Source organism: Mixophyes fleayi, chromosome 9 (genome assembly GCF_038048845.1).
Source record: "Mixophyes fleayi isolate aMixFle1 chromosome 9, aMixFle1.hap1, whole genome shotgun sequence".
NCBI lineage: Eukaryota > Metazoa > Chordata > Amphibia > Anura > Limnodynastidae > Mixophyes > Mixophyes fleayi.
The window spans coordinates 20,447,031-20,465,654 of record NC_134410.1 but is presented as its reverse complement, the minus strand read 5'-3'; the positions used below and the strand labels follow the sequence as shown (position 1 = coordinate 20,465,654).

Genomic DNA, 18,624 nt, shown 5'->3' with positions numbered 1-18,624 from the left:
GTGAGGGTGTAGGAAAGGGAATAACACTAGAGAAGTTTTCAGTAGCATGCATTGCTTGCTAACAAAGTGGAGACTTGAAATGTGGACCATATATTCAAGTTCATGTAGCAGCATTCACTTAGCAACTTCTGAATTATATTCTTATTAAACAGAGCTGTTCTGATATCTAAAACAAGTTAAACAGTATATTTTATACACTACAGGAAATGAAAAGTAGTGACAGAATGAAGGCAGCCACGACTTACATCAGTTCACCTACAAGTATTGGGCCATAATCTAACCAAAAAAAGGGATTTGGAATTTCTTCGATTTTTTTTTTGTTTTTGTTTACTTCATGGTTTGTGTTGTTTATTTTTTTCAAAGTATTAAGTGGGGTTTAATGGCTTTTTAAGTATCTTTCAAGGCTCATTAAACATAAACGATAAATATTTGTGACCAGCTGGGAGTTTCCAGCAGGAAAGCAGCAGAAGGACACAGGATAGAGGTAAGGAAAGAAACCACGGAATCTTAGAACCCTGCGAAAGTAATTCCATACAAGACTAAATTTGCAGATTGTAAATCTTCTTACATTGCCCAATTGAATCCTATTGCCCCAATTCAACATGTCTCCAGTGTTATAGTATCTCTATATTCCTATATAACTTTTTAAAAGGTCTACAATGACTAGTTCATTTCTCATGTCTTGACCTTGAAAACCCAAACTGTACCACACCATCACTAGCCGCATAAAGTGACTCTATTATTGGTGGTTGATAAGACTAATGATAACCTTGTTCTCCAACTTTTATTTAGGACACTTATCCTAATACCTCACTTTTTTTCATAATGTAATAGAGCAGTCAAGGTACACAGAATAAATTGTTGTGCTTACAATGGTCCCTTAGCTTGAGTGGTGCTCCTGAGTGATGTGGGATATATAGGAACACCGGTGGATCAGGCCTGTTGGGTGGTGCTGAACCAGTAGTGTATCAGTGGGACTGGAGCATTTAAATGCCCCCTCGTACCTGTGAAGGGGCTTCAAAGCTGAAACCTCTGATTTCAGAACTTTGAATCTAGACCAATACCTCCTGGCTTCAACTATCCATTTGGTGATAATATCTCTAGAGTCTCTGTTATCCTAAGCAACCTTCTGATAGACATCAAGGCTAGACAAGGTGCCAACAGCTGAGGGACAGGCATGAGACAGAATTAGTACCAAGACTCTGTATATTAGCTGTAGAGAGTGTTGTGAGTGCCAGAGAGAGTAAGCCTGAGACCGGAGAGGGAGGGTTCGGAACCCAGTAAGTGACCGAGAGGAGTTGGTTCAACGTCTCAGACACAAAGAATAAGTAATTAAAAATGAGCTAAAATAGATATGGATAGATCTATGGACCACACGGTGCTGAGTTAGCCCAGTTGGTCTACTATCAGACTTCAGATTGCAATTAACAACCTCATTAATTTTCCTCAAGTCCCGATAAATACTATTGCTAGTTGTCCTGGTCCCACAAATACTATGATGGCCATCTGAATAGCTAAATACATGGGTTTGTTTAGAAGGGCAGGGAGAATAGAGTCTGAAGCACAGAAAAACAGTAAAGAGTAGAACTGGCAGGAGGAGCAATCAGTATGGAATAGGATAGGCAGGGGAGATGACTCAGTAAGGGGTGAGAAGTGCAGTAGAATTAATCAGTATGGGGTGCAAAGGGCCTTGAAAAGTAATCAGTGTAAGGTGAAAAGAGATAGGCATTAACCATTACTAAAACCCTTAATTCTCCTTCTTAGTTTCTCAACCCCTGAACTATTTTGTCATGTCGTTTTTGTGTACTAGTCTCTAATTGTAAAGGTTATGGCTTAATTTCAACATGCGTCGTTCTTGCGATTGCACTGCTACACCAATGTTAACTTAACCCACAAAACACCATTCATCTTGATTGAGATTCTCCCTCACAACGCTGCCCATTGTACCTGAGACTTTACATCAGTATGTGGTGGGAAGGGCAGGGAGTATAATTATTGTGAGGACAGGCAGGTGAAGAAGTGAGTATTCAGAGAAGGGCAGGGAAAGGAATAAAGACAGGTGCAGGTATCACTATTAGTAGGGAGTAGAAGGAAGCATGGAGAGAAATCAGTAAGAGTGAAAAGAGCAGGGAGAGGGATCAGTATGAGTGAAAAGGGCAGGAAGATAAATTAGTATGAGTGAAAAGGGCAGGGAGAGAAATTAGTAGGAGTGAAAAGGGCAGGGAGAGGAATTAGTATGAATGAAAAGGGCAGGGAGAGGGATCAGTAGGAGTGAAAAAGGCAGGGAGAGAAATTAGTATGAGTGAAAAGGGCAGGGAGAGAAATTAGTATGAGTGAAAAGGGCAGGGAGAGGATCTAGTATGAGTGAAAAGGGCAGGGAGAGGATCTAGTATGACCGAAAAGGGCAGGGAGAGGGATCAGTATGAGTGAAAAGGGCAGGGAGAGGGATCAGTATGAGTGAAAAGGGCAGGGAGAGAAATTAGTATGAGTGAAAAGGGCAGGGAGAGAAATTAGTATGAGTGAAAAGGGCAGGGAGAGAAATTAGTATGAGTGAAAAGGGCAGGGAGAGGGATCAGTATGAGTGAAAAGGGCAGGAAGATAAATTAGTATGAGTGAAAAGGGCAGGGAGAGAAATTAGTATGAGTGAAAAGGGCAGGGAGAGGAATTAGTATGAGTGAAAAGGGCAGGGAGAGGGATCAGTAGGAGTGAAAAAGGCAGGGAGAGAAATTAGTATGAGTGAAAAGGGCAGGGAGAGAAATTAGTATGAGTGAAAAGGGCAGGGAGAGGATCTAGTATGAGTGAAAAGGGCAGGGAGAGGATCTAGTATGACCGAAAAGGGCAGGGAGAGGGATCAGTATGAGTGAAGGGCAGGGAGAGAAATTAGTATGAGTGAAAAGGGCAGGGAGAGAAATTAGTATGAGTGAAAAGGGCAGGGAGAGAAATTAGTATGAGTGAAAAGGGCAGGGAGAGGGATCAGTATGAGTGAAAAGGGCAGGTAGAGGATCTAGTATGAATGAAAAGGGCAGGGAGAGGATCTAGTATGAGCGAAAAGGGCAGGGAGAGAAATTAGTATGAGTGAAAAGGGCAGGGAGAGGGATCAGTATGAGTGAAAAGGGCAGGGAGAGGATCTAGTAAGTGAAAAGGGCAGGGAGAGAAATTAGTATGAGTGAAAAGGGCAGGGAGAGAAATTAGTATGAGTGAAAAGGGCAGAGAGAGGGATCAGTATGAGTGAAAAGGACAGGGAGAGAAATTAGTATGAGTGAAAAGGGCAGGGAGAGGAATCAGTATGAGGTGAGAAGGGTATGGAGATAACTCTGTATGGCGATAGCAGGGAAAATACTGTTTTGAGCAAGAACAACAGAGAATAAGATAGTCAGGGAGAGGAATAATTATGGGTTTATTTTTATGAACTGGTGTTTAGAAATGTCAACATTTACCCACTGGCTCATCTTAACATACATTGCTCATTCTGAGATCCTTCCTCAGTGTAGTGTGAGAAGGGCAGTTAGAGAAAGTGGTCTTAGTGAGAAGGGCAAGATATATCATTATCAAGTGATAATGGCCTGAAGATGAATCATTATGTTGAAGGTAGGATATGGTGATGATTCTGTACAGTGTGAGAGGGTCTGGTGAGGTATAATATTAGATGAGAAGGGTAAGGGATGAATAATTACAGAATAGGACAGGCAGGAAAAAGAATCGGTACGGAGCAGGAACTGCAGGAAGACGAATCCATATGAGGTGAAAAGCACAAAGAAAGTAATCAGTAGGTAGTGAAGAAGCCAGGGAGAAGGGCATCAACCATAACTAAAATTATCACATTCCCCAGCTGATTTGCTGACCTCTGAATTCTTTCATCGTGTTATTTCTGTAAACCAGTGTATAATAATGTCAATATAACATTTCTGCTTTTATCACAGAACTCATCTCTCTGGAGGCTTCACTGCTAGACCAATCTAAGTTTAACCCCCTCCTCGACCACTCGATATGATTGTGCTTCTCCTTCCCGACACAGCTCATCCTGAGTCTTTCGGCTAGTATGGGGTGACAAGGGCATGACGTAAGAACAGCCGAGAGAATTGCCATAGGGTCAGTAGAAGAAGCAGTACAAGGTGAGAAGGGTGAGAAGAATCAGTATGGAGCGTGGAGGGCATAAGACAGAGGGGTAAATGCAATGTAGGTCTTACAAGAAGAGATGAACAGAGTGCAACATATTTAGAAATGGTCTTTTAGGGACCTCTTAGAAAGATCCGGCCGGCTCGCTCGCTTGTCTTGTGCACCCACCCTGCTCGCTCGCTTGTCTTGTGCACCCAGCCTCCTCGCTCGCTTGTCTTGTGCACCCACCCTGCTCGCTCGTTTGTCTTGTGCACCCAGCCTGCTTGCTCGCTTGTCTTGTGCACACAAAACAGGGAAACCTCTTAGTTCTAATCTTGGTAAAATATATAAAATAGACTCAAAGGGGCAGATACAATTTGGCGCAAGTTGACGCAATATATCACCGGAACAGTCCACAAAGAAAGTTGCCTCGATATTTTGACTTAAATCTCCGCTCACTTTCCCTCGCATCCCATAGAGGTGCGAGGAAAATGAGCAGAGATTCCTTACCGCAATTGCCGCAGCCGGACATTGCATCGATGTCCAGCAGCACCTCATGGCCAAATGATTTTCTCTTGAAGTTAGGGTTAGCGGTGTAGAAGGAAAGTGACACTTAGCTCTGGAGAAAGGTAAAAGTGCAGATATGCATTAATTTAAGTCATTCTCTCTGTTCTCTAAACATCCTCTCATGACACCTCTGTAGATTTGTAGAGGACTACTGGGGTACGTTGTCCCTTTAAGTTGTAAACTCTGCAGCAGGATTTCCTCCTCTATGATATACAATATCTGTCTTTTAACACTGTACACTTTGCTCTGTGTTGTATTCCCTCTGTAGTGTTTATCTACAGCAAATATTACCTCTCTGTACTGCTCAGCAAGTCTGAATTGTCCCATTCTAAACTGTTTGCAGTATCTGACATTCTCTCTCTTTACACAGGAAGGAATCTCATTATGGAGACGCTGGGTAAAGGGCTGATCTTATCTGATCAGTGCTCCAGTAGAAATCTCAGGAGTAATGTTAGGAAATTCTCTTTTACTGAAAGGGTTGAGGGTGTTTGGGAAAGACTCGGAGCTGATGGGCAGTCTGATATGGAACAAAAGAAGACAACGAATGATCAAGATGCAGCTTCAGATTACTTTAATCTACTGGTTTTTATACACTATCTGCGCCTTTTTTTACGAAAAACTGTATATGCTTTATATTTTTGTCAATTTTCCTGTGCTCTTCAACACTGGCCTTTATATCATCCAGCAGAGTTGTTTTATTTCTGGTGTCCTTGGATGTGATATAGAACTGCTCTGTAGGCACAGATGTTTCAGATGCAAGCTGTAGTTGGAATGTATTGATTTGTTTTATTAAGTACAGTCTGTGTAAAATGCTGGTGATTTATAAATACAGTATAATAATAATAATAATAAAAATAAAACAACTAATATAATATATAGGCCTTGGGCAAAAGCAAAGACGTAGAATAGACTGATAAGTCAGTGCATCTAGTGAAAGTGCAGGAGAGGACTTCGAGCTGGTCTGTTATACCATTAAAATGTGAATATGCTTACTGGGAAAGTCTGACATTAATGTAATACCTGGAGCATTAATCACGCAGTTTATTTATCAAATAGTGGCCATATGAACGATTTTAACGCAGATTATCGCAGCAATGGAAAATCTTTCTCAATACCATTTATTAATAAATATTGCCACTAACGTCCAGTTCCATATTCACTGAGAAAATTTTTAAAAAAATGAGCAAAAGGAAAGATATGCTTTATTTTTAAGTAATCACCTCCTGCTGTCGTCATCCTGAGCTATGATAAATAGGTTTTCCCATCTGTAAGAGTTAGTTTTCACTGGCCAGGGGGCTTCAATAATTTGAGAGAAGCCATAAATCATCATTTTAATGCAACATCTTAATACAATTTTTGCAGAATTCCAAATTGCAAATATTTTCCCAGAGTTAATCATGTTTCAGGAAAATTACTAAGGGCACATCAGTCAGGAAAGTGCAAAAAAAAAACTGACTACAACAATATTCTCCCTTAAGATGATATTATACACACTAATCCAACCTTTCCCAGATAAATAATACATTGTTCTCTGCAGCTTCAATTTAATCTAAAAAACCCCCAACAACATTCATCTTTAAAATGCCTGTTAAAGTTGCCTAATTTATTTATCTATTACTGATTGTCTTAGACTGGGTACACACTACAGTGTTTTCAGCAGAATATCGGGTCAATAAGACAATAATTGACCAGTCGGCCTGATATCACATTACTGTATACACTGCAACAATGAACAATTATCGTTCCAAAGCAGATCGTATTGTTTCATTTGATTTTTAAACCGGACTAAAATGTTGTCCAACGATTGAACGATACTGTTCCAATTCTGCAGTGTGTCATAGCCGGCAGTGTCCATAGATCTCTATGGAGTGTGCAGAGTCACAATCTTTTCAGCCTGTTGGTATGACAGATGAAGAGCACCGATCTGACTGTGAATCGTGTAAAACTTCAATAGTGTGTACACAGGAATCGGCTGCTGATCGGGACTTTTTGTTCTTTCAGTCGTTGGTAAAATCGTTAAGCCTATCGCATCGGGAGAAATGTTCTGTAGTGTACTTAACCTTACTTCACGTTATCTCTTTATTTATTCTGCATTTACAGTATATTTTACTATTAGCACTTCGTTATGTATTCACAATACACTATACTATAAATGTTATAAAATATTTGTAGCAACGGATATAAATGCACTGGAGCGCACCACATTAAACTCGCCCACTCGGCTTTCCACGTAAGCACAGCGGAGTTATTAATAGGTGCTGTGATTACTAACAGACGTCCGATCACATTGAGCCCACTCCATTTGTATATAACATCATAATCCATTTATCTACACACAATCATAACCATTGACATCAGTTCTTCTCACCTGTACACCAGAGAATCATCTAAGGGACTTTTGTACTGAATCTGATACATGCGGATGCCGGGGATATGACGCTCCGATGGCCACTGGATGACAACCGAGGTGGACTTCAACTTGTCCACCACAATTCTTCTATCTAGGTTCTTAGTGTCATTAAAGCCAGACTTGATCGAGATTGTGATGTCGGAGGACCCAGGGTCAGGTTCCTTTATATGAGCCGTGTTGTTGACTAGCAATGGAAGGGGTACTATTGCCAGTTCCACTGGGGCGGTGGCTTCTCCAGCTGCATTGGATGCTATACAGGTGAACGAACCACTGTCCTTTAGTGTCGTAATCATAATGTCCAGGGTTCCGTTGTCATGAACTACAATCCTTGTTGTATTGTGGATGAGTTTCCCATCTGGGCCAATCCAGTGAACTGATGGTTCTGGATCTCCTACCGCCTTGCACTTGAGGCTCACGGATTGTCCTTCCATGACAAATGTTTTGCTAGCGTAGTGTCGAGTAATAAGTGGAGGATCACAGATAAACTCCTCCTCTTGAATTGACCAAAAATACTTATCTGTTAGCTGTTCTGGGGAGGCACAGGTCTCCAAGTCATCCTCCCTTGTCAATCTCCTAAGCCATAAAAGTTCACAGTTACAGTGCAGAGGGTTCCCTCCAAAGCTGATGGACAGAGAGGAATGACTGGTGCCTTTCGCACTGGCCAACACCTGAGACCTGAGGAATAGATTGTCCGGAGGAAGTTTGTGCAACCGATTGGAGGTCATGTCAAGCCTCACTAGTTTATGCAACATAGTGAATGTCCCTTCAGCAATATTGTCAATCAAGTTGTGGTCTAGAGTTAACGTGTTCAGATTGACCATCTGACCAATGTCCTCCCAGGGCAGCTCTTCTAGGTTGTTGTAAGATAAGTCAAGGTCTTCCACAGTTGACAGGAACTCAATGAAGGCTCCAGACTGGATAGAATTTATCTGGTTGTTACCTAAAATGAGATGGCGCAAATTGCCCAAGCCGCGAAAGTGTTCAATCCGCAGGACAGAAAGTCGGTTGCTATTCATGTGCAAGGCTCTTAGTGAACGCAAGTCCGAGAACGCAAGTGGTACAATTTGGCTAATAGTGTTTCGTGACAATGTCAAGTGCACTAAGTTGGTCATATTGATAAAGTCCTTGCGTCGAATGATGGTGATAAAATTATCTGTCAGTCGTAGCTCCACTGTCCGACGGTCAATGGCTGGTGGGACGAAGAGTAGTCCTGTCTTGGCACACAGCATGGTGAGGGTTGGAGAGTTCGTTTGACAGATGCAGCGGCCGGGGCAATGCTGTGCTCTCCCTAAGTACCCCAGAGCTCCCATCAGCAGCAGGCATAGCAGCTTCTCCATGGCCCCTTGGCCAAAAGAGTCTTTAGGGAAGAGAGAGAAAGAATGTTGAATACTACAAATAAGCATAATAGCAATTTTGGCATAAAGAATGCTACTGTTTCATAGTAGGATAACTTGGATAAATCTGTCAAAAATGTCTTAGACACAACTTTCTATTTTATTATTCAAGTGTACAAATAAATCAGAAGATTGGGCAATACAGGGGCATTTTTCGAAAACTAATTTTCAAGGAGAAGACATGCTAGTTTTGTCCACAGCAACCAATCACATTCAGAGTAATTTTTCTATTTCAATTTAAAAGTGAACAATAACATCTGGGGGTAAATGTATGAAGCTCCGGGTTCTTCAACACCCGGGAGTTCTGCGTCTTCAGCGCTTAAATTTAAAGCGGCGCTGCCTTGTAAAGGGAAACTTCCCTTTACAAGGCAGCGCCGCTTGAAATTTAAGCGCTGAAGACGCCGAACTCGCGGGTGTTGAAGAACCCGGAGCTTCATACATTTACCCCCTGGTTGCTGTGGGTAACACTATATTCTTCATCTGCACCAGTTTTCAGAAATGTCCCCAAAAAATGTATGTATCATTGTAACAGGTGGACATTTCTGGCAGCAGACCATTTTCTATATGTATCAATAAAACAAATTCCATAGACATCAAAAGGTATATATCATATATTAATAATAAAAAATGCATTATGCACATCATTTTGTCGTGTATCCTTGATTCACATTACTGCCGGCGTTCCCGATGTTTTGGCAACCTAAAGAGGCAAGACCGGTCAAAGAAAGTGCAGTAGTCTTGTCTAAAATAGTAGTGACATGGTGTTTTGGGACATAGGAAGGGTGAATCAGGACATAGTCTAAGTTGTCAAGATTTCCCATTTGGGAATGCTTGCTCTCAATTGCCAATTAAAATGAAATAAAACCATACAACCCAATCCTCCCCAACCAGACCTAGATCTGCACAAACCACTCCCACTTTGGATGAGACCACTCACCTTTAGGATGCCAAGAATCAACCCAGGAACATCGGCGCTGTTGGCATATATGAAAATGTTGTTCTATTCTCATTGGACACATACAACTCATTTAAACCTGATATACTTTAAGGGCCACATGTGTGGCCCTTTAACTACTAAAAGGGCTGCACATGCCCAGGGGCCCCCGAAAAAACAAAAAAATAGAGAGAACTGCTGCGCATGCGGCCGCGCATGCGCAGCAGCTCCATTTCGGTGGCACTGTATTGTACAGCAGCCGCGGCGCTGTCAAAGAAGCGTCCGCGGCTGTGCTGTATTGTACTACAATACAGCACCGTCTCGGACGCTTCTTTGACTGCGCAGCGGCTGCTGTACAGTACAGTGCCGCTATGTAGGGGCACTGTTTAGCCCCCGTTCTTCGCGGAGGGGAGGGGTTTCTGGAGAACCGGAAACCCCCCCTGCGTGCGCCGCTGATGCCCACGGATCATAAATGTACTTTGGAACTCTCCCATATGCCACTCAGAACTCCTTCTATGCCCCTCACATCTCCCTACATGCCTCTTACACCTCCTCCACAAGCCACTTCCACAGCCAAAGCCCTCAAATGAGGGAGAGCACATGGTGTAGAATACACCGCACTAACTCCTCCTCCGATTGGTTGTGCTGCATGGCTTACCTGCAGGTCACATGACACGGAATCCAGCTGCTCCCATTCAGTCTTATTCTCTGGCGAATGAGGCAGATAAGGAGGAGCCAACAGGAGATGCAGGTAAAGGCTCGAGGGGCCACGGGCTGTCTATTGCCCACCACTGCTATAATACTTGGATATATATGTACATAACGAATATTCATACACTAAATTATTTAAAAAATATAACTTAAGAAAATTTAAGTGCAAAATGGATTTAATTTATTTTCATGTAATTAGAAGCAAACTAAAGCATAGCTGGCTCAGTTACATTTTTGTAACAATTCAACTTTCCTCGTTTGTTCTCATCTTACAAGTGTAAATAAAAGATGTAAAAATTCAAGATGGCCGAACCATCGCCACAGTTAGGAATCATGGCAGATATTGATCAGTGAGGCAATGCTAAAGTATCTAGTGTCATGCCTTATGTTACCAGCCATTGCACAAAGCACTCACCATGTCAGTATTGAACTTGGAGATCCCCTGACCTGATCTGTACTCAAAAGAAGAGTGATTACAGAAGTAATCTGACTCATTACACATATGGATTATGTACAGTAATTCAATAGTCACTAATCATATGTGATCATTATGAAGTGAAAGGATATATGGCTCAGTAAATGGCTGTCTGTGCTGTCTCCTCTTCATATCTTAGTCCTCTATTTTTATATTCCTGTTAGGGTCACTGAAAGCAAAGTTGGGTTGGGCCCCGTTGAAGCTGCTTCTTGCCCTACGCCGGGGTGCAAAAGGAAATTCTGCCTCCAGAAGGCAGGAGTTATCCCCATCATTACCCCTGCTCTATGGTCTTCCCCAAACTATGCCTCTGATCTGTCCAAACTCTGCACCCTTTCTGATAAACACCCACCCAGTTTTGGGGTCTGAGAACTGGGGCAGTCCTACCAAAATCAGGAGTTATGCATTTGCATATATTTGTCGGGTACACTCATACTTCAGAGGTATCAGGACCTATCCTGATTTTGGTATGTTCACCAAGCCCAGAGCCCCTTAGTTCAGACTTTCTGCTGTTAATATCACTTATTATTTATTAATATTTCTTTGTTTAGAGTCGGCATTCTCCGAATCGCTTTACAATTGGGAGCAAACACAGTAATAAAACAAGACTGGGTATTAACAAAGAAGTAAGAGATGCTGCCCCCAAGCTTACACTCTACAGGGGAATAGGAGTTGAATACATGAGGTTAAGTGCCTCACATTGCATAATGGTCCAGCTAGATTGAAATTGGAAAAAGCGCCTAGTGGGACTATATAATCCACCCACACAGCGACGATGGTTTGGAGGTCGATAGGTTGTTTGAGTATAGAAATCCAATAAATGTAAGTTTTGTGTGAACTATGTGGAGGAGTGGTAATATGTGTATTAACACTTATATATATATAGGTATCCAAGAATGGCCATTAACAGACAAAGAGATAAGAGGGTCCTGCTCACTAGCTTACAATCTATCATAATTGTAATTGCATAAAATAGCCAAGGGAGGTCAAGAAGGTGGTTCAGGGATTGAATAAGCTTGCCTAAAGAAATGAGTTTACAGGGAAAGTTTGAAGGTTTGGAGGCTAATTAAATGATTTGTACGAGGGAGGAAATTCCACAGAGTGGGTGGAGCTCCAACAAAAACCTGCAACCGGGAACTGGAGAAGGTAATGAGTGTGGATGAAAGACACAGATCTTGCACGGAGCGGAGGGTCGAATTGGGAGATATTTTGAGACAAGTGAGTAGATGTATGTAGGTGCAGTTATGTCTGTGGCCTTGTATGTTAGTAGGGGTATTTTATATTGGATTCTGTAACATACAGGCAACCAATGTATTGACTTGGAAGGTCGGAGCAGTACATTTAGTTTTCCAAGAGAAATGGTATAGATAAAATAAGTGCAGAGGGCCTAGGATTGAGCCTTATGGTATTTTTTTTTTGTTGTGCTTTTTTATTTTGAACAGAAAGATAATGGAGGCATACATGTATTTTACTTCATTTGATGTAGATAATAGGGAATAAAAATTGCAGATGGCACTGGTTCCAACCTTTGTTAAACCTTAGTATGAGCCTATATATACCTCAAAATGTATTCTGTAACTTCCAACCTCTAAATTTACTCTGCAAATTCTGATATGTGTGTGTGTGTGTGTCAGTGTCAGTCTAGTCCAGTGATGGGCGACAGACTCTAGGGCAGCATGAGACCCTCCGAGCCTTCACCTACGGGCCCCAGCTCCTTCTAGTTTATTGTCAGATGTGCTTGTTATAGCTTGCAACACTTGTTTAAAATGTTTGCTGATTTGTTATTACAGATAGGTGTCTCTATCTTTGATTAAATGTCTTGTTTTGTCTTATTGCAGAGATTAACGGTAATGTGCGGTCCTTGTGAAGGTTAGAAGGTCATCCCATGTGGCCCCTGTAAGTGCATCAAGTTGCCTAATCTCAAGAGTGGGAGAAGGAGGAGAGGAGCGCACCCTGCTGGATAAATGACAACAGGTCACAGCCTTGCACTTGTGGCGGATATAAAAATAAATAAAAGTTATAGACTGCAGAATACTGCTTCTAGGGCCTGATTCAGGGTCGGATGTCATTTGCGTTTTAAAAAAAGAGCACAGAATGTGTGTGTAGTTCTGATGGCATTCTATGCCAAATATCTCTCAAGGGACGTTCTGATTTGAATCTGGGTGTAAGTACAGTCTGCCTAAACAGTATTTGCCATGTGTAGATACAGATAACAGACTGCAGTATACATGCACACAAAAAAAATTCTAAAATAAATGAACAACTCTTAACAGCATACTGTAATCATCAATAAAAATATGTATTTAAGAAAGAAAATTTGTATATATATATATATATATATATATATATATATATATATATATATATATCATTACATATATAAATCACGATGCATTTTTAAAGTCTATCTTCCTTGTATACACATGTTCTGTGCTAGCTAGTGGCATTCATACGTGTTGTTTTTAATACAAAGTCTATGCCGTGTCAATCATGACTATCAGTCGACACTTACACCTGCCCTGTAGTGAGTGCAAGTGGTACGAATGAAACCCAGGACTTGAATGAGCCACATCTGCACTGACAAGCCCTCGGAATGTCCTTAGTGTACATTCCCTACATTAGTCCGCCCCTTTTTTCTCTGTCTCTGAAGCTGCAGGTGGTCGTAAGTGTCATTTGCGTTTGGACATAAGTTGCATGCAATTGCGTTCATAGACATAAGGGGGTATATTTACTAAACTGCGGGATTGAAAAAGTGGAGCTGTTGCCTATAGCAGCCAATCGGATTCTAGTTATCATTTATTTAGTGCATTCTACAAAATGACAGCTAGAATCTGATTGGTTGCTATAGGCAACATCTCCACTTTTTCAAACCCACAGTTTAGTAAATATACCCTAAGATCCTATATGGAGAATGAGCAGAGCAATTTCATGCAAGATACGCCCAAACATGAATCAGGCCCCTAGTGAACAAATGATCAGGAATAAAGTAGAATACTTGCACTTTGCCTAATATCAGGGCAGCATTTACCATATACTGTAGGCAAACTAGGCCCCTGACAAGGGCAGCATACAAACAGTTTTACATTAATTTAACTTATCTTTCTTCTTCTTTTTGTTTTTTTGCTATTTTTTTTATTACCATAAACAATAGTGGAGAAGTAGCCGTTAGAGAGAGGGGTATCAGCACGTCGGGTGCCTTGTTACACACATTTCCTTTTTTTTAAACTCTTCATTGAATCTTGTTTTTAAACATTTTCCAATGAGGAACAGATGAGACAAAGGAATACATTAACTGTACAGTGCAGCAATAATACTTGCTACATATCTGTTGTTACTTAATGACACAGTTACAGTGATTGTAAACATTTAACAGTCTGAGAATAAACAAGCAATTAAATAAACGACTCTGTGTCACTGTGGTGTTTATGTTCTGCGGGAGTGTATGCCATATACAATAAGAAGAAACGGGGGAATGAGAAAGCGGGGAGGTGGCATAGAAGTAGGGTAGGAAGGACAGGAGAGAGAGAATGGGGAGTGGGGATTTTGTTTTACCAGTTGTGTGTGATTTGGTGTTTTGCAGCATGGTGTATGTGTAATATAAGTTTGTCTAGATACTTTTCGAGCTGTGTTAAGGGGGCACAAAGGAGCAAGGTGGTGAGCGACAGCCTCAGAGATATCCCTGTAACTATGGCAATAAGCAATTTCATTGTGTTCCGGAATGGACTTATCTTGGGTCAGGTCCACCAGTTGTGGATTAAGCTTCCTTCCTCACCACATTCTCTCCAATATTGATTGGATGTGATGGGATAGATTTTATGTAGATGTTCTGGACCAAGTACCCACTAGTCAAGGTTTTACAGACTCTAGTACGGATTTGATGCCAAGTTTCTTTTTTGAGGGAGCACCGTATAGCTGATTCCCAGGCCGATTCATGGCTTTTGTGGTAACACATGGATATAGGGGCACATTTATCATGTATCGGGCAAAACGAGAAATACTTATCAATCCTTATCGCATGGATAAGGATTGATGTATTTCTCAAATTTATGAAAAATGGAACACAGAAACAGCAGTTCCGAAAAACTGCTGTTTCTGTGATAAAAAAAAACATACTCCCCACTGCCTCTTCGGTCGCTCTGGCTCCGGATCTCCTCCTCTTCGGTGTATTTTCTCTTCTTCATGCTACTGCGCATGTGCCGACCGGAGAACTTGAGGCTGTGACAGGGAGGGATCACAAGATCACTCCCTGCGCATGCGCTGTCCAGCTCTGCTCTCCGGAGCAGAGCTGGACATAACGAAGAACAGAAGTTTTACCAGCATTTTGGATGATGTACGCCAGCCTCAGCTGGCGTAAATTAACACAACAAGTTCCCGAAAAAAACATTTTTTCGGGACTTGTTAGATTGCGGCCAGGAGCAGTCACCATTCTGTTGAATGGTGACTGCTCGCAAAAACGATCAGGAGTGCAAAGCAGCAGATATCAATGATATCTGCTGCGATGCACCTTTAATAAATTTGCGGAGAGCACATTGTGGCCTAATTTACACGGTAAGTGCACGATAGTGCACTACCGTGCTTTCTTAAATATACCCCATGGTGTCTCTGCAGTTGGGATTATAAGTGCAGGTGTGTTCAATATGGGTAAGCTGCCTTGCCGGTGTCTCTTTGAGTGAGGCTTGGACAAAGTGGTGGATCTGCCGACAGTGGTAGAATATGTTGTTGAGTAGATGACTCCATTCCTTCCAGTGCCTTCTGGGTACTGTGGTTTCCTCTCACTGTCCAAAGACATGTTTGTGGGTTAATTGAATTCAGAATAAATTGACTTCGGTCTAAATTGAACTTGCTGTGTGTGTGGTAGGAGAGGTGCCTGAAGAGAACGCTCTGATTGTACAACACTGCAGACTATGTTGGCACTAGAGAAATATGTTGGCGCTTCTCATATAAAGCATTATAATGGTGCTGATGGATCGTCAAATGTTTGCTATAAATATTTTATATGTACAAGTCCCTATGAATTTTAAAATGTAGCTCTTTTGGGAACACAAAAAAAAAATTCCAAAACATGTATTTTGAGATAAAGAAATATCCAACGTGGCTCTTTGAGATACCCAAAAGGTGATAGATACTATTGTTTGAGAAATCCTCATCTGTGGAAAGATAATAATTTACTTTTATGTAGAAATCTAATGGACTTAAATTGGACCTGTCACCCAGACGAGAACTGATCAATATATCTACTGTGGGCACCATGGATGAGAACGTTGGCAAATCTTTGCGTGTGCCCAGGGGCGACTGCAGGGTTGACAGCCTGACATTAGTTTAGAAAAATGCCCAAAGTATCACAGACCCTGAAGCTTCCATAACAGCCGTTCACCCTGCCTGTGTCCTATATGCCTAGCTGGGTATATGTTCTCCGCTGTTTGCATCACCCTCTACACATCCTCCTCCTTTGCCTGTGTTTTAGCTCATGTATAGATTGATTAGGTTACTGTAGTATGGGAAATGTATTCCGTAGAGGAAGGAAGAAGCTTTTACTGTCTGAAAATCAATGAGATTAGACTGCTAAGGTTAAAAGCAGATCAGTGCTAGAGATAGAGAGGAGAGCATGCTCCAGTCAGTGCTTAGATATCCTACAGATCACCCAAGGGATCTGTTACTCACCTTTTTTTCCTCCCTTCCTCCAGTTGTATTGTCTGCCGTTTGTGTGTGTGTGTGTGTGTGTGTGTGTGTGTCGGGGTTGACAACTAGTGTAAATATACTTTACTGACAATCTCCTAAACTAAAACTGGAGGGTAGTAGATTTAGGAGAAACTTTAGGAAAAATCACTGCGTTACTGGTCCATCCACTGCAGAGGCCCGAGATCTGCAGTTCTGAGCATGCATAGGAGCCGTCGCATGCAAAGTAAAGCCCTGTTTGGCAAGTTCCAAATGTTGCGATAGGGTAAGGCATACTTATCTACTTCACCACAATCTGGGAGAATTCCTACTGAAGTGGGAAGGGCAGGGGCTTGATTATTCACCTGAATCGTGTTATCATGCGCCTCGCATTTGCCACTTGGATCTCCGATAAGGAGGTCAAAATAGTTGTCAAGAACTCACTCACTGGGTTGGTGTATGATGGCAGGTATATTTCCCATACGTTCCTAACCTACTTGTTTTAAAACCCCAGGAAAATGTTATTCTCGTGAGCTGCTGAAGGGCTATGGGCCTCAGTGGCGCACGCAGGGGGTTTTCTGAGTCTCCAGAAACCCCCCCCTGTGCTAACTCAGTGCCCACCATATCGGCACTGTCCTATACAGCAGCCGCGGCGCTGTCAAAGAAGCGTCCGTGGCGGTGCTGTATTGTATACAACACCACCGCGGACGCTTCTTTGGCAGCGCCGCGGCTGCTGTATAGGACAGCGCTGCCAAACGGAGCTGCGCATGCGCAGCAGCTCTCTCTCGGGTTTCTTGTTTTCTTTTCGGTGGGGGGGGGGGAGGGGGGAACCCCCCCTGACAATCCTGCGTGCGCCCCTGGGCCTGTTGAAAAGCTGGAAAAGGGTCCTAGGGTTTATGGATAGAGAATGAGGGCGGACTCCATCTACTAAGCCCATGAACCGGGTCTTCCAAGTTACCAGTGACTCTGCTGGTAATCAGGAGTAGCCCCTGGGTGGTGCTAGTAAAAGGCGGCTCCGTCAGTCTCTCACTGCCTGGGAGCAGGGGCTGCAGAGTCTGTGAGAGAGAGCCTGATAACTGCCTGCAAGTTACTGCGCTTGTTGTTTTGTCTTAGTTTATTAGTCCGGAGTGACCAGTGTTTAGTTACAGCCAGACGGCAACGTTTATTTTGGCGTTTACTTTTGTTTTCTTACTGAATAACACTGTCTGAGGCCAGTTGCACGAAATCTTTGGACTTGTGTGAACTCTCTCAGCTACAATATACACCATCTACCCCAGGAGTTGGTACCGGGCCCCCCTACCCGTCACTTTATTTCAAATTTAAAGAATGTTTGAGACATCAGGTGAGCTGCTGCTTTAGTTGGGAGAGGCTAGTAATACAGAGAACACAACTTTCTGTTTTTTTAATCGTTATCAGTTATAAGGCCATGATCATGTGACCTCTTCATATGATATTATTGTATGTGTATGTTTTGTCATCCAATGGTATGTGCCTACTGCCACCTATTGGCTGAAGTCATAAATTACTCTTATATTTATCCTTACGTGATTTCAATTGTGTGATGTGGAAAAGACGGAGGAGTTATTGGGCCGGAGTCAGTAAGGAGAGCAAAAGCATAAAAAAGGAGCAACTTTGCACCTGAGCAAAACCATGTTGCATTGGAGGGGGAGGTAAATTTAAAACGTGGGGGCAGATTTATAGTTGAGATACGGCATGTTCTAAATCAACTTTAAATTTCAGTGTAAAAATAAAGAAATCAAGTATTTGTGTGCTACATGAAATAAAATCCAGTATTTAACTTATGTGCAAAAATATAAACTCATTTGCACCCCTTGCATTGTAACATGGTTTCTCCCTGAGAACATTTACTCCTTTTTCTTTGCATTACTTTCCTTAATGACTCAGGCCCATTGTGTTATCAACGATGATCTCCGAAAAAGTCTTCAGAAGAAATTAATTACAAGTGGATGTGTACTTTTTTACTCTCTACTAGTCGATAAAATAAATAAACTTATGTTTGAAAGCAGTTCAATCTCCTTATCATCACTGAAAGTCTCCAGTTAGGAGAATTGACGCCACAGTAAAGGCTGATTTGGCATGGGTATTTAATTATTCATTGGATAGACATAAGGCTACCCTAAATCTGTACATATATGTACATACAAATATGTACATATATCTATGTGTGTATATGCGTCTGTATGTATAGGCCAACCAAGGCAGAATAACAAAAGAGAAGTGTATTATTGAACTATTTATTAAGCCGCAAACCAAGCGGAAACATTTTTTCCCATATGATTTAGGCATTTAGAAGTTACATAGTTATGTAACAAAAGTCTAACACAGAATATGTCATAAACATCTCATAGATATCATAGATATCTCC

The 18,624-nt window shown here is 41.8% G+C and overlaps 1 protein-coding gene across 5 annotated transcripts in view; it reads right to left on the bottom strand.

Moving 5' to 3' along the window:
- LRFN1 (leucine rich repeat and fibronectin type III domain containing 1) overlaps positions 1-18,624 on the bottom strand; it is a 99,511-nt gene that overhangs the window by 1,951 nt on the left and 78,936 nt on the right. For all 5 annotated transcript variants that reach the window (XM_075186799.1, XM_075186801.1, XM_075186798.1 and 2 more), the window contains one exon: positions 7,031-8,429. In XM_075186799.1, coding sequence (XP_075042900.1) covers positions 7,031-8,409 — 1,379 coding nt within the window. In that variant the 5' untranslated portion in view covers positions 8,410-8,429. The remainder of the gene's footprint in view (positions 1-7,030; positions 8,430-18,624) is intronic.